This window comes from Varanus komodoensis, unplaced genomic scaffold (assembly GCF_004798865.1).
Source record: "Varanus komodoensis strain SLA01 unplaced genomic scaffold, ASM479886v1 scaffold32, whole genome shotgun sequence".
NCBI classification, from domain to species: domain Eukaryota; kingdom Metazoa; phylum Chordata; class Lepidosauria; order Squamata; family Varanidae; genus Varanus; species Varanus komodoensis.
In genome coordinates, this window is record NW_025335798.1 from 16703311 (window position 1) to 16719797 (window position 16487).

The following is a 16487-nucleotide window of genomic DNA, read 5'->3' on the forward strand; positions in this document are numbered from 1 at the left end:
TTGGGTGAACCCTGTCCAAGACTTACTGTGTGATACTTTTGCTTTCCATGGAAGCATGCAATGGACTGTTGCATGGTTTCCACACATTACTAAGGCTATGGACTCTGTGCAGATGCCACAGAGCCCAGTGGAAAGAGGCACTCCGGCCTGCATCCTCTGCTATTCAGATCCGCCTAGCAATTGGTGCACCAGTCCAGCCACACTGACTGGCTGCTCCATGTCCCTTCCCACCTCTGGCTTCTCGCTGGCCTTCCAGATGCCCAGGAATGTTGTTGCCAGTGGCGATGTCTCCCACGTGACCTCCTGCAGCAACCTGGGAGACAGCTGCACTGGGCTTTCCTGTCTGGTTGCGGTAGTTCCACAAACACCACTGGTGTGGTGCTCTGCCACTACTTTTCTGGCAGAAGCATCGCCTCCCTCATTGCAAAGTTGTATTCACACAAGAGGAGCACGTGGGCTGCGTACAGGGCATTGCAACAGGGCAGAGGTGCCAAAAAGCTCATGTGCCACCCTCATCCCTGGCACTCCTTGAGACTGTCAACAAGCCCTGCTACCTACTCCCCGCACAACTTGAGCCCACTGACACCCAGCACTGCCTGGGAAGAGGCAGGGGGAATCCACACTCGATCAGGGGGAACTACCCCTGGAAGTTCTGCTGGTGGTCCTGTGCCTCTAATCCATGAGCCTGACAGTGGGGTGGGGGGGAGCAGACTCTTGCAGCACGTGCGAGGGGGGAATGTGGACATACCTGCCGCATGGGAGTGGGTGGGGGGGTTCCACACGGGCATGAAGCGCAGGGAAGGGGAAAATGCTACTCTAGTGAATAACAGTTGCTTCAGCTGAGCAGAAGAAATGGAAGACAGCTGGCTCAGGACATCTCCAGGGGCTGTGTGGGCCAGTGAGGGAGGAGGAGGCCAGGCAGGCAGGAGCGGTGTAATGGCATTGAATGCCAGCCACGGAGGCTGCTGGGAGCCCTGCAGCCCTTGGGAAGAATGTGGGAGAAGGGTGGGAACCTCACCCGGTAAGAAACTGCATGGCAAGGTGCAGCATCATGTGTGAACAGGTAAGTGGAAATCTCTTACAGAAATCCCTGCAATACTATTGTTCCTCCACAGGCTGGTGCTACTGGCCTCCACAACTGAACTCAGCTTCTTTGCTCTGCTCTGCTCTGCAAACCAATAATCTCCTAAGATTCACCCCACCCCCCAGGATGTACCCTGAGTCCCTGATGAAGATTTAATTGGTCCTGTCCAAATCATACTCTGGAGGCCAGAACACATTAGTTGAATCAAGTTTAGGCTAATGCTTTTCACAAGGTTCTGCAGACGTTTATTGTGCACCATGAATCAATTGAGAAGAAGAAGAAGAACGAGTTGTGTCAAGGAGGAAGAGGAGTCCTTGTTGCAGAGATGAAAACCAAATGAAAACTGAGTGGTGGGATGACTACAGTCTGTGACAACACTGCACAAGCCTCACCATGGTTGCATTTGGTATGAATTATTAGTGTTCCAAATTAATTCATCTTCCAGAAAAATGATCAGAGGGGACAGTTGAATACAGTGCTAAATTAATAAAATAACTCTGACCATCTGCTGCCATATCCCCCAAGACCTCTCCTCTTTAATGCCCTGTATTTTCTACTTTCCACTGTCTCTGAAAAATACTACATAAAAGAAACATGTCGCTATTCGGCTTCATGGTTTACTGCCTCACTCGACTATGTTAATGAGAAACACCGCTGAATTATAAAGAGAAGATTAACATTTAAACACAACACTTCCATCATCTGGTGAATTATTTGTGTTTGAAATGAATCCATCAAGTTTTTGCTTCCTAGTTCTTCAATCATGCAGAATGGATGTTAATCTAAACATCCATGTGCCACCGCCATCCAACCCCAAGCATCTGTGCCAGTGTATTTGCTTTCAATGTAGTACAGCATCAAAGCAATATGAATTGATTATATTTTAAATTTCACTGTAACATTATACCAGCACAGGCTCTGGTAAACCCAAATACTAGTGTATCAGCTGTAATCAAATTAAATTTATGCACAAAAGACGGGAAGACAATGTTTCTGATTATTATTTCAAATCCTTGTATGAATCCCTGAACCACTCCAGGTCCTATGCATCTATTGTTCCTTTAGCACAAAGAAACATAATGGATTAAAATATGTTTATAAATTTGAATATTTTATATCCTTTAATTTTTGTAAACTCTAAATATATCACCTCAAAGTATTCTTGTTATCCTAGAAGTCACTTACACTAGCACTATGTCAATTGCTTAAGGGCATAAGGAAAGTGGCCAAGATCATATAAACGCTTCAAATCCAACATGTTAAAATAGAAACTAAATAAAAACAGCAGCACAAACCAATCCAGACTATATAGAATTATATAAGCAAGGCTTCTTTCTTGGTGGTTAATAAGTTTAGAATATTACAATGATACATGATTTCATAGCAAGAAATCAGAAAATGTCTGAAAACAAAAGCAACAGCCATGTTGACAGAAAGGCAGATAGGCAGACAAAGGTAATTCTCTACTCTTGAACTGTAATATCTGAAAATAAAGACAGAAATACTGCAGGTATCTCCTGGGAACAAAGTCACAAAGTCAAATCAATAGAAACGCTTATCTATTATTGGGGAGAAGGGCGTGGTCTTGTTTGCTTGTTCTTTTCCTCTATAGCTCTGCAATGACTGAAATGCAGCAAGAAATGTAATCTCGACAGACATCGCGCCATACTGGCAAGTATAGCTCATATAGTGCACTCCGAGAGTCACCATGGAAACCTATGCATTTCAAAGAGTAGGCAAGAGCGGCCCTTGTGGCGTTCCACGGCTGGGAGACAAGATCCTAGCGGTGGTTTTGTACAAACGGCCCTCATGTCTAGATGAAGAGTACATTGTCGATGGCAATCTGACCTTCCCAATAGAGGGTGCTCTTTAGTATAATAAGAATGCACAGACAAGTGGCAGCACATCCAGCTTCTTTCCAAACTGCTTAGTGCTGAAGCACCATGGAAGCATTAGCTGAATAAGCAGGAAACACGCTCCTTCAGGAGCAGAGTGTGGGGATGTTCTTCCAAGAGTGCTTTCTTCTTGCTGCTGCACTGAATTGTGCCACATCGTGCCCTAAGAAGGATGAACCCTGAAAACATGAGTATGAATTAAAACTGGGGCTATAGAAAAGTTTCCAGTAGTTCAAGGGGTAGTCATAACATAGTTCAGATTCTCCTGAAAAGTCCTTGATTTGCACCTTCCACATTGTTTAACTATAGCAACTGCTAAATCGTGTATTTAAAAAGATAAAGTAGGCTGCTGAATAAGGCCACTTGCAGAGAAATTAGGAGTGGATTCTTGAATAAACTCAGTTCAGGTGTGGGTATTGGAAATGAATTCCTGGGTACAGCAGGTGTTCAGATATACACTTTTCTTTCAAGAATTCTTCCTCCTGAGCCACTACTATGAACTTGCTGTGGTTGGTAGACCTCCAGGTTCCAGTACAAAGCAAAACAAAAGCCAAAAGTGCATTCTGCAAGCCTACAGTGCTTCTGTGGTGTGGAGTAGAAAGTATTGGACTGGAAACTGGGGATCTAGGAGATCCAAGTTCTAGTCCCCATTCAGGGAGCAGAAGTGTTAGCATATGCCTTTGTTGCAGGTCGTAAAGAGGTGAAGCCAAGGGTGGCCCAAGTTCGACCAGCGCGCTCTCAGGATGTATTGGTTCAGTTGCCATATGAGGCAATCTGTGGCGGCGCAGCCAAGGATGTCAGCCAAGGTGTTGCTGGCGCCTGTGATGTGGGTCGCCATAAAGGTGGTACCCCTGTTGGTGCCTCAGGTCCAGATGTTGGTTCCCAGACACAGTAGGGAATTGGCCTAGTGCCCCTTGCTTGTTGAGGTCATAGATCTGTGTTGCATTGTCAGAGATGATTTGGAAGTGTTGGCCAGAGAAGATGTTTTGGAATGCAGCAAGGGCCTTCCGGACCACAAGCATCTCCAGGTGGTTGATGTGTGACGTGGGCTCCTTAAACCGTAGAGGGGCCACAGTGGGCTCCTCAGCCAGAGAGGAGGCATCTGTGGTGATTATCAGGTTCAGGACTGGGAAGCCAAAGGTAGTTCCTTTGGTGAGGTTGCATGCTCAGTCCACCACTGGAGGCTGAGGTGAGCCCTGCAGCTGAGGTGGGTAGCACGGAGGAGGTTGCCTGGGCCTCCAAGGGGGAAGTAAGTTCACCTGCTGAGGGACACTGCTGCACAGGTCAGCCTACAGCAGGCTGGCCCAGTGTTTGGGGCAGTTTGCACTTCTGAAATGGATCTCTGAGTGCCACTGTGAGCTGGGAAAGCTGGAGATAACAAAGACAAGGAGGAAGAGGGAGACAGAAAGTGGGACAGACCTATTTTTGAATTTTATTTTTTTGGGGGGGGGTTGATTGGAGAAGAAACTGGATAAAGTTTATGGAAAGGTCAAAAAGGAGACATTCTTCAGCAGAAGCTAGAAGAATTGGAGAATTAACTGGAGATAATTGGATAGCTACACATTGAGCTACGAACTTCCTGATGCACCCATATGGTAGTTGAGGATCAGGTAGGAACCCCTGCCTCATGCACCAATTCTATCCATTCACACCTTTCATTTTAATTAGAATATTTTCTCCAAGTTCTGGGTCCATCATATACTAGTCTGTACATGAGCCCAAACAGCATGCTATCATATCAGATCTATGTCTTCTGGATGCACCTATAACACTATACACATGAAAGGGGTGAATGTTTACAGCCTGCCTGCAAAGACACAAGGCAATAATTACAGCATGAGAGTTTATGCACAGATTATCCTGTGGTAACAAGTAGGCAATTTCAGCGAGCCTGTTTCAAAACTTTCAAAGGTGTTTTGTAAATCCTTAAAAATTGATGTATCTGTTGTGGTTTTGTTCAGCTGTTCAGTTGCGCCCGACTATACGTGATACGATGGGCCAAATATCACCACACTTTTTCAGCTGAATTATGCTCTGGCCCATATCTGCTGTGATGGAGTCTAACCACTGCATTCTCTGGTGACTTGGTCTTCCCTCGCCACTGAGCGCTGCAGGCATAATACCTTTTTCTAATGAGCTTGAGCGCATGATGTGGCCAAAGTAAGTGAGCCCCAGTTTTGTTATTTTGCTGACGAGGAATGCGCCTGGTTTAACACGTTCTAGCACCTGCTTGCTCATTGCCTTTGCTGTCCATGGAATGTGCAGGAGTTTCCACCAACACCACAGTTCAAATGAGTCAATTTTCCTCTTGTCTAACTTTTTCATTGTCCAACTTCCACAAATGTAGGTTGCTACAGGAAAAGCAATCACATGGACCAATGCTTCTAATATGGCAGAAAAGCAGCCCTAAGTCAGAAAGGGACCTTTTTCTGGCCAGAGGCTTGGGGGCCACATGCCAGGAGCAGGCCTGGCCACAGCCTAAAGTGAGCAAGGCACTCCCCAAGTATGTTTGCCTCAACCCAGAAAGCCTTGCCTATCGGACAGCATACAAATAAACAGAATACTGCATGCCTTGCATTCACACACACCACATGGAAAGATACCAAGCCATCTTGGTACCTTGCTTCCTCCTCCCACGGGCAGTTGCTACCTTTCTATGCTGCATAATGACTCATATGGGCTCCTTTTGTCACCAGGCATGACAAAAAGGCAGCAAATTGGCCACAGCAGAAGAACGCGGTCGCTCCCTCCATGGGTAGTTGGCTGCCTTTCCGCTCTGCAGAGTGAGAGAGGAAGATCCTTTTCTCACGATGCCGCATGGAAAAGTGCTTCTGTCTGATCAGCTGCTGATTGAAGATAAAAGAGAGCAACTTTCCCCTGGTATGTGGGGAAGCCTCATACAATTAGGCTAACTCGAGACATCTGTACAGGTTCTACACAACTGAAACGAAGAACATTCCCATGAGGAGCAGCCCGGGATCCAAGCCCTTCTCAGCTCACAGGGTAGCTGTCCTGCCCCTTTCCTCCACCCTTCCTTTCTGGCTGACAGCTAGTTTCGCTAATGGGGTAGAAGACAGGCGGCAGAGACAGAGCCACGGGTTCACCATGGGCAGAACACAAAACCCATCTTTGACATGAGTGGGGGCAGAAATCACTTTAAATCCAAGTTAGGGTGCAATCCTATGCAGATTTAAGCAAATATATGGGAGTTGTAGAACTCCCAGCATCCTCCAGTCAGCCACGCAGCCTGACAAATGCTTGGAAATGCAAGCCTTATTTCTGTCTAAGCATGCATAGGATTGTGCTCTGAGCAAATGCATTCCGCTGCACTGAAATAAAATGTGAGGATAAGTTTAATGTGATTTCCCAATTTTCCCCTGAATGAAAGGTTCACCACTAAATGCTTAAAACACCATTTATTCTTTTTCCTTCTTGCATCTCCAAGGCAATGGTGAAATCCAGACAGCATCCTCTACCCTCATGCTCCATGCAATCATGCAGTCACACATACTCAGTGGTGAACACAAATATGCACTCAAGGCCTCTCTGCATATCTAACTAAATTGTTAAAACAACACAAAAGTGATTTCCCCCATGAAAACACCGATCTAAATATCTCTGTGCAATTTTTTAAAGAATGAGTGCTTAATCTACAACTCCAGATTTAGCAAAGCATGCACATATATATGCTATCCGAGTGCAGGTACATACAGGGGTCAGAAATAATCCCAATCCCACAGCCACTGTATCCAGGCTCAGAAAGTAAATCCCATCCATCCCAGCAATGATAGCCAATTCAGAAAAAATGTTACTGTCTCAATCACCAAAACCAGGTTTTAAAAAATTCGTAGGCACAATGCAACAAAATGCAATCAGCTTTAAAAGAGCCACAACAGCAGGGAAAAAAAACTACAGGAAGTTCCCACACACACTCCAGAATAAGAACAACAAAAGAAAATATGTCTTCTAATTACATTCATAATTTTCCTTGTTGATTCCTCTCACAACAAAGGATGAATGAAAATAAGTAAATTTGATAAGGAAATATGCTCTTTCTCTCTCACACACACACTTAATCAAATTCTGAATAATTAATAAGTTATAAATCAAAAAATTAATGCAGCTATCAAGGAAAGGGAAGCAAAATGGATGAGACACCAGCAAGACAGAATAAAATAAGCAACTCTCCCACCCAGACCAGCGAACTGGTCCATCCCCATCTACATGCTGATCCGTGGCCTGATCATCTTGCTCCCTTCCCCTGCACTGGTTCTTCAGATCGGCTAGGCAGCTGATAAGCACAGGCTTCCTCACTTGTACTTGCATCCTGCATCTCAGGAGGCCTGGCAAGAGCTCCCTCCTAGGAAGTCCTCCAAGTTTTCCCAGCCAGAAAGATGGCAATCTGCACTTGTGCACTGATGATGTCACAGTCCCATTCTAGCTAGTCAGCAGCTCCGTAGCCGGCAGCGTCTGGGGCAATCTGGCAGTGATTATGCCAGCGAGTGGCAAGGATGAAATGTACCAACTGCGCTGCATGTTCTTTTCAGGAATTACTGCTGCAAATAATCATTTTTTGAAATGCACTGCAACCTAGAACTACATGTATGCATTGTTGTCCTTTGTTGCTGTAGATGCACATTACAGCGCATTTGCTTTACCCCCAGAAAGTCACATCTTGGGCTGTACTAACAAATACAGAATGTAAACAGCATTGACACTATATGGATTAGGCTCTTGCCTTAGGAAATGCACACACAGCTTGAATTGCAAATAGATATTGATTTACCACACCAGGTAAGTCAGAATGTTGCACATTCCTTAGCCCTTTTACGTTGCTTTAACAACTCAGAAATTGCACAGAGTCTTGTGATACACAGCACTAAGAGACAAACTCTGTTATTGTACTATTCAATTATCAAATGAAGTACATTTAATTGTTGATATAGCAGACAAAATCTCAGAGGACGATTCATTTTAATGAAATAAATAATCTGCTTAAATATTAAAAAAATTAAGGAGAATGGAGACAAACTCTAAAATACATGTTTTTAAACCTTTTGCTTTGTTTGCAAGGTAAAAACCTTGCTTTTCATGCTAGTTATACAAGTTTGATATCTTTTAGTTGCAATTAAAATACTGTAGGGTGAAGAACTTAAAATATATAACCTGTATTTAATATAATCAACAATGCTATTGGTATTATTTTAGGCTAATAATCATTAAACTACTTCCCAAAGGATTCCCTATCTTCAAAAAATCCAGAAATACTTTAAAAATGAGCTGAACTTCACTTGTCAGGAGCATTATCCAGTTTTCCTAGCCTATCCAAAGGCAAAATGTTAAATTACCAAGGCAATTAACAAAATGTCATAATGCTAGAATTAATGTTGGATCAAAGAGTTTGCAAAATGGACTGAGGACAGGACATGGGTATATGAGATGTAAAACAGAGTCAGCTCCTTCAGAAATTAAAACAACAAGGTTATTCTAGATTGGTCTTTATAGTTCACTAGTCCTGGAACTGGCAATTTTTTCACGAACTGCTGTACGCCTTCTGTGCAACTGAAAGACTGCTCATAGCCCTAAAAAGGAAAGGACAGAATCTTCAGCCACTAAGCCACGTTATGAGAGAAGCCCCAAATGAGGCTCCTTCACACAGAGAATGCCTTCCTTCCATGAACTGGACCAACAAAAGCATGAAAGGGACAAATACTGTGAACTCTTTTGACAGATCTTCCAGCAGTCCTGGGACTGACATGCTGCACTGTCTCTGGCGCCAGAGAGAGTGGCCCAGAGCAAGAGGCCCTTGGGGGGGGGGGGAACCTCCAAAGATGCACAGAGGGCAGGGGACAAAGGGCTGGTGCTAGAAGCAGCTCAAGTCTAGATGCCTGGCATCGCCGCAGGGTAGCGCTATGGAGACGAGGAGGGGCACCACCATCACCCCCATGTCTCCAAATCCCCAGCCAGTGTCCCTGGAGGCGGAAGCCCAGAGGCATGGAGAGATGAACAGGGCAGCTGCCTGAGCCTGCACTTCCCTTCTCAGTACCAAGCCCTTAATTGTTTTTAAAAGAAAGGCTGATATCAAACACCTTCCAGCAAAAAGCCTTTCATCATGACCAGATAACTGAAAATCAGAGTCCTGTAACTAAAGTTTGAGACCAAACATCAAAAACCAATTTGAAAATAGAAATGATTAGTGAACTCTGACCTTTTAGAATTATTTTGACAAAATAGAATAAAATCATAGGTCTTACCACTTTTGGAAGCAGCTTAATTGCAAGATCATGGATGGCTTTAATCACAATACAGAGAGAGGATAGAAGAAATATCACACCCAGGATGACACAGGCTCTGCAAAGAAAAAAAAAGTATTTACAGCTTTTTGGGAGCTGGATGTTTTTTGGATTGATGGTAAACACAGAACTCTACAGTACTTATACAATTTACTATTTTTACAGGATAAGATACCTTACCCAGCTTTTTTTATCACAGGACAAGAATGAAGTATCACTCTCAGAAACTCCACGTACGAACTGGCAACCTTGTAAGTCACCTGGGTCTGTGTGTGCTGGTCTTACTGTCCAAGACTTAAGGGACAATCTGAAGATGTCTCCTCTTTTTCCAGCACGCAGAGGTTTATTCTAATTCAGTGACAACAAGTCTTCTATAAATGAATAGCTATAGTAAGCTACACACAGATTTCTGGCTTAAAATAAAAACGTGACTGCAAAAACTCATAAGTCAATTCCAACAGACATCACTTTATATAGGATTTTACACAGAATTTTTTGAACCTCCCACATAACCAGAATTTCTGGTAACCCAAATGTTTTGAATATCATCCAGTTTATTCTGATAAGTGATGCTGCATGCTAATTCACTTTGTAACCAGCATCTGTTTTCTCGGTTACAAGAATTAAAGGTGGTATGTTACTCATTCTTTATGTCACCTATTGAGCGCACACTCTGAGGCAGTTATAATTAGCAGAGCAGCGTGCTACTATTTTTCACCCTGCAGACATCAGCCAATCTGGTCGTTTGGCAGAACATGGAAAATTCACATCGAACTCATTAAAGACACTGCAGAGGAGTGAGAGGAGTTGTGCCAGGCTAACAAGCACGTACTCTGTTTTGGCTTAATGGGGACATTTTTTGGCACACCCCATTCAGAAATGTAGACAAAGAACATCATCACAGAACACACAAGGGGTGAAGCCAAGGGATTAAACAGCCAACCGTTAATAGTAGAAAAAAAAGATCCATCCTAGGTTATTCAGCGATGCATCAAACCAAAAAAATTGCAGGTCACATATTCTTACTATTGTCCTGCACACTGGAATAACAATACAGGGTCACTCAAAAAAGGAAGACACAACTCTTCTGCTCTTGGGATAAATAATGTGCATTCTGTCACATTTTATAAAGTAACCCAGGCTTCTCCAATGTGGCAACTCTCCAGATGTTGGGCAGCAACCCCAAGAATTCTTCACATTGGTCAGGATGTCTGGAACTGAAAGGAGTTGAAAACATCTGCAGGGTGGTAAAAGCAGAATAACCTAGGATGGAGATGCCTAAGTCTGCCCAGTCTCCAACAGTGGCCCTAAGACCCAAGTTTGGGTGACTATTCTCAGAGCAGCAACCTTAAATTTCAGAGTTTCCATCTGTTTTCATACTACTATTTTTTATTCTTGAGCTTTGGAACAACAATAGTTCAAAACAACTTTAAAAACCACTCATCCCAAAAGAGAAAAGATTCCATAGGAATTTCTTTCTTGCCCATATTCCCTCCAGTTTCAATCACAGATCAGGGATAAATATTACTCCCTGCAGTTTCTCTAGAGAGGAGCAGATGGAATGAGGACTAGAGGAGACAAAAGAGATGATTTCAGAAAGCACAAATAAAGACACTATTACCACAGTTGTGAACCACCCAGGCAGCTTTAGCTATTGGGTGATATAAAAATGTAATAAATAAATGTAATAGGTAAATAAATCATTCAATCATTGAATGACAAACAGGCAATATACTTGGACTGTTAATGGGATAATTAATTACTAGTTATAGAGTTAATGACTAATTGTAGGTTAATTGAGGGTTTTGTGAGCCACCCTGAGGCTTTGTTGCCATGGGGGCGGCATATAAATGTTTTAAATAAATAAATAAATAAATAAAATAAACTCAGGGGCTGAATATTCAAAATGGCTGCAGAACACACCCAGCATGGTTTCGGCATGAGCAGTACATACAGACCAGGACCAATTGATTCACAGTTTACACGTGACCCCGGCCAGTGCGTGACACACGGTGGGTGAGTACTGGGAATGGGAAAGTATGTGCGATGCTTTTGCAATCTGAGTGTGCTACTCATATGCTCGCCCCTGCTGATTATGTGGAACTTGTCAGAGGTGAGCTACCTCATGTTTGTGACATTGCATACCTAGCATGGATTTTGATTTTGGCTTCCTTTCTTTGTAGATGTTGCTCCACTGGAGCAGATCTTTAAGTCTGTTGGCTCCGTTGCACAGAAACAAAATATAAGATCCCCCAGTATGTGTGATGTTTCTTTTAATGTAAATGTTAGCTTAAATTCCAATTTCATCAGTAAAACAGCAGTTGAAAATGCAATTAAGCACTCCAGATTGTCCACGTCTAGCCAGACATATTTCCCATTGACATTAATGGAATATGCACACTCAGACACCTTTGAATTTTAGCAACCCGTGATGCTACATATAGCTATAAGAACATGAGTCATTGCACACTGGCATTCTATTACAATCCTTGACTTGAAGGAGAATCTTGAAGGTAGGGAACAGATCCTCTCAGGTAAAAGCAAAAGACACTCTGAATCATTTCAAGATAACTGGAGACACAACCATGGATTTAAAGAAGCGACTGTGAAAGTTGACCCCTTGATGTCAAAGTTTACACCTAGACGTGATGACATCAAGGTGGTACAAAAGCATCTGGGAAATGAAACACTCATTCAGCACTTGAGAAGCATGTTGCAGGCTGCCGCTTTGTCTTCTTTCTTTCCAAAGGTTCCATTCAGGAGCTCTCAAGACTGCAGCTGTAGAAGTTGGTGGTGGGGATCTTGTCACATGAACCAGTGCAGCTGCTTAAATAGATCGTGGAGCAAAACTTACATCAACGATGCTTGAGGACTCTGCTGCTACCAAGAGAACGCAGTGTGGGACAAACAAGGCAGACAGCTTGGCTGAAAATACAGATACTTTGACTCAAAACAGTTGAGAAAGCTGGTCAGGTATCAGGTGGCCATTCGATGAAAAAGCCATTTCTCTTTTGCCACTGATGCCACTAATCAAGGTAACTGTAAAACGTTCCCTGTGGTGGTGAGATATTTTGATGCGGACCTTGGAGTCCATGAAAAACTGTGGGGCTTTTATGAGTTTCCATTAGAGCCTACTGCTGCTATCAGTGACAGACTTCTTTGGGAAACTTGGGAAGTTTCTTATAAAGTAGATGCTGTAAAAACTGTGGTTCAAAGAAGTCTGTATTCCAGATACAGAAGTGGCACAAGACTTCTCTTGCCAATGCCAGCTGCTACTGCCTTGTGCTCTACTGTGCTGCCAAACATACCTATTTAAAAACTAACATGGGAGTTCTTGCTCATAAAGTTTATACTGAGTTCTCCTAGAGCATCCTTAAAAATAAGGAACTCAGGAAAAGCTTCAAGAGCTTGGCATGAAGTTCTCTATGCTTTTCAGTCATGGAAACACTAAGAGGTGCTTTCTCTTCTCTGCTGTCAAAATGGCTACTCCTCTCATGGCCTACCATTAAATCCTATTTCCTGAAGCTGGGGAAGTGCATGCCAGTTTATTACTGATCAGGTAGATGAGATGACAAGTAATAATACTGTCGAAAGTGCACTCCCAGGGTGCTAATTTTATTTTGTGAATCATTTCATGAAAAATGTCCATGACTATTATTTTCAGGAGGGTGCAGGGCCATGCAGTCAGCCCACAGTTGCATGCATTCAGCTTGAAGGAGAAACTAATCCTAGAGTCAAAAGGTGGGGGAAGAGGGAAAACAATTTACACATTTTAACAGGTTAGCTTGTTTGCAATATGTACATCTCAAAACAGATGCACTCAAAATGCACAGTCAGGATATAACATACCTTAAAAACCATTTGGCTTTGTCAATACACCCACCTTACAGGATTTCACAGCCTTGTACAAGAGTCAAAGAAACTAGGTTCTGTACATGTCTTTAAAGTTGCCATGATTCTGGACTGTGAGGTTGATACAGAAGTTTTCTTTGTTATGAGCTCAACCTAATTCAGAAATTCCTGAATTAGGCGAGAAAAATGGGTCCATTTCTGGACCAGAAATAGATACCATTTTCAAAATACATCACAGCATGTCCTAGTAGGTGGTGTGCATGCAGAGAGCGTGTTTCCTTGCATCAAAGCCCCATGCCAGCTCCCCTAGTTAAAGCAGAACTTTGCGCTACATTAAGTTATGAATTGAACTGTGTCCAGTTTTTCAAATGCATAAAGCAAGAATCACAGTGGTTCACACCATACATTTCTATAAAATAAACAGTTAAACACAATACTTGCGGTATTGTTGAGACAATTTTGTAATGATGCATTTGTTTTCTTTTCGTTAGGTGCAGAATATGGCATTTGTTCCTATTAAATTTCATTCAGTTTTTTTCAGCCCAGTACTCCAACCTATCAAGATCACTTTGAATCTTATTTCCGTCTTCAAGGCTATGAGCTATCCCACCCAGTTCTGTGCTATCTGCAAATCTGATAATCATTCTCTGCACTTCCTCATCCAAATTATCAATAAAAATGTTGAAAAGCACTGAACCCTAAGGTACCCCACTTTTTACCCCTTCCCAGTTTGAGAAGGTGCCATTGGTTAGCACTTTTTGAGTCTGATTCTTTAGCCAACTGTGAATCCACCTGATCGTTGTTCTATCTAGCCCACTTTTAGGGTATCAGGATATCATGGAAGTACCCAATTTTGTCAAAAGCATTGCTGAAGTCAAGATGGGTACCCAATTTTTTTAAAAAATGAAATTAGATCAGTCTGGCAGGAATTGTTCTGGAGAAATTGGCTTCTAGTGACCACTGCATTGCTTTCCAAGTGTTTGCAGGCTGACTGCTTTATAATCTGGTCCAAAATTTACCCAGGGATTGATGTCAGACTCTGTAGTTCCAGGTGGTGGTTTGTCTTCATCTTCATCTTTGTCTGCTTCCAGTTCTGCTTCCTGCTCTTCCTCCTCCTCTCTTCTTCCCTTTCTTGAAGATAGGGACAACATTTGTCCTTCTCCAGTTATCTGGCACTTCCCCTGTCCTCCACGACTTCTTTCAGATTACTGGTTCTGAAAGTTTTTCCACCAACTCCTTTATGACTATGGGATGGAATTCTTCAGGCCCTGAAGTTTTGAATTCATTCAACCCAATTAGATGATCCTTGACCATTTGCCTATCGGTCTTGAGCTTCCATCATATTCCTTGAGTTTATACTTCCCCTTCATCAGAAAGGACATAGATCTTCTTTTGGGTGAAGACTCAGCCAAAGTAGGAATTGAGCACTTCTGCCTTTTCTTTGTCACCACTTATATTCCGGCATCCACATTGAATAGTTGAACTCCAATTTCCTTCCTCTCTCTTTTACTCTGGACATGTCTGCTTTGCTCTTTCTAGCTAAGCCCATTCCAGCAAAATAGTCAAACACTGCCTTGCAGAAGTATGCGTCACAACCCCTCAACTCTTCCACATTTTTTGTGTTGCAGCCCAGAATTGGAATGGATTTAATTTACATTTTCACCACTTGAGGTACACAAGGTACTCAAGATTGAAAAGATGGAAAATATTTTTAATAAGACACAGAACCTAAGTAAACAAAAATAAATGGGCACTCATTGCCCGCATAAGTATTCCTTTGTTGTGAGACACCTAAATAAGTTCTGGTGCAACTCACTGCCTCTGGAAGTCATGTACAGTAAGACGCTGAATGGACGCCACACATGTGTAATTCCATAGGCACATGATCTCAGATTAAATGCACCTATTTCTGGAATGGCCCAGAGTTTGCTGGTGAGCATATCTAAACAAACTGCATAAGAACGACCTTGAAGGAGCTATCAAAACAGCTCCAGATAAAGCCATCATGGGTTGGTCATTTAACAAATCAATCCAAAATTAGAAAATCTTTCAGAATATTTCTTTCAATTTTGTAATTTTTTTTTTTACAAAATGGAAAGAATAGGCCTCAATAACAATTCCTCCTAGAGAAAACTATTACCCAAAGCTCAGTGACTGGGTAAGGAGGAAATTAAGTAAGAGAAGCAACCAAGATAGCAGTGGGAATTCTGAAAGAGCTGGAGAGTTAAGAGAAATTGTCTGTAGGCAACTATCACCTGGGCGCACCAACAACCTGGGCTTTTATGGAAGAGTGGCAAGAAGAAAGCCATTGCTGAAACAAATCCACAGTAAAACCTGCAAGGTATATGCAAAAAGGCATGTGGGAGAGAACCTTCAGGTTATGGGGTGGCAGAGAAATGGAAATAAATAAATAAATTGGAACAGGTTGTCTAGTCTGTTTAATTTAAGTTGAACTGTCTGGCCTTGCTGTAAAATAATATGTATGGTACAAAACATGGCAGCTCACTGCTGAAAAAGTAAAAAGCACTCTGAGTTTAAAGAAACTCTAGCCTGATTAAGAGAAAGTTACCTTTCAAACAAACTTTTTTCATGCTATAATATTGTAGGGAGAGGTCCTTAACCAGGACATCAGCATCACAGAGTGCCAACGGAGTTAGCAAGGAGCAACTCCCCCTTCTATTACAAACACAGCTTTTTATAGGTCACATTAGTTACATCTGTTCTCTTCTTGAAACACAAAGAGACCGGAAAGATGGAACTTGGTATCTCAAGCAGTTTTCATGTGGCAGTTTTTACTATGCCTTAAAGTTTGGTGATATAAGAACTAACTGTAATGGCAAAAAATGCTCCCCTCCCCGAGAACTTACCCTGTACAGTTCACTGAGAAATCTTTGGCCTTGGTTATACTTTGTTTCTTGATAACCTGTAAGCTAGTTTACTTCCACACTGTCCTAAAACACAATCACTCTGGTAAAGCACATTGTCATGTGTGGACATACTTTTCCTTGCAGTGACTCAAACTCATCAAGGTTCAGGGCAACATGGATGGAGCCAAATACAAGGCAAGTCTACAGTTTTGGTCTGGAATGGACCTAGGACAGGGGCAGGAGGTCACCTTTGAGCAGGACATGGCCCTAATCACACAGCCAAGGGAGCACTGGAGAGGTTTCAAAACTAGAACCAGAATGTCTGAAAACAGCCCAGTCATAGAGCAGATCTTAATCTGATTGGGAATCTGTGCCAAAACTTGTAAGCTGCTGTTCAGCAATGGTCTCCATCCAACCTGACAGATCTGTTTTTGCAGGAAGAACGGGCAAACACTGTTGAGTGAGGTGTGCAGAGCTATAAGGACTTAACCCAAGA

General features: G+C 42.7%; 1 protein-coding gene across 1 annotated transcript in view; it reads right to left on the minus strand.

Annotated features, from left to right (window-relative positions):
• Window positions 1–16487, minus strand: part of TMEM163 (transmembrane protein 163) — an 82946-nt gene that overhangs the window by 6271 nt on the left and 60188 nt on the right. The window contains exon 5 of the mRNA XM_044438191.1: window positions 9234–9330. Coding sequence (XP_044294126.1) covers window positions 9234–9330 — 97 coding nt within the window. The remainder of the gene's footprint in view (window positions 1–9233; window positions 9331–16487) is intronic.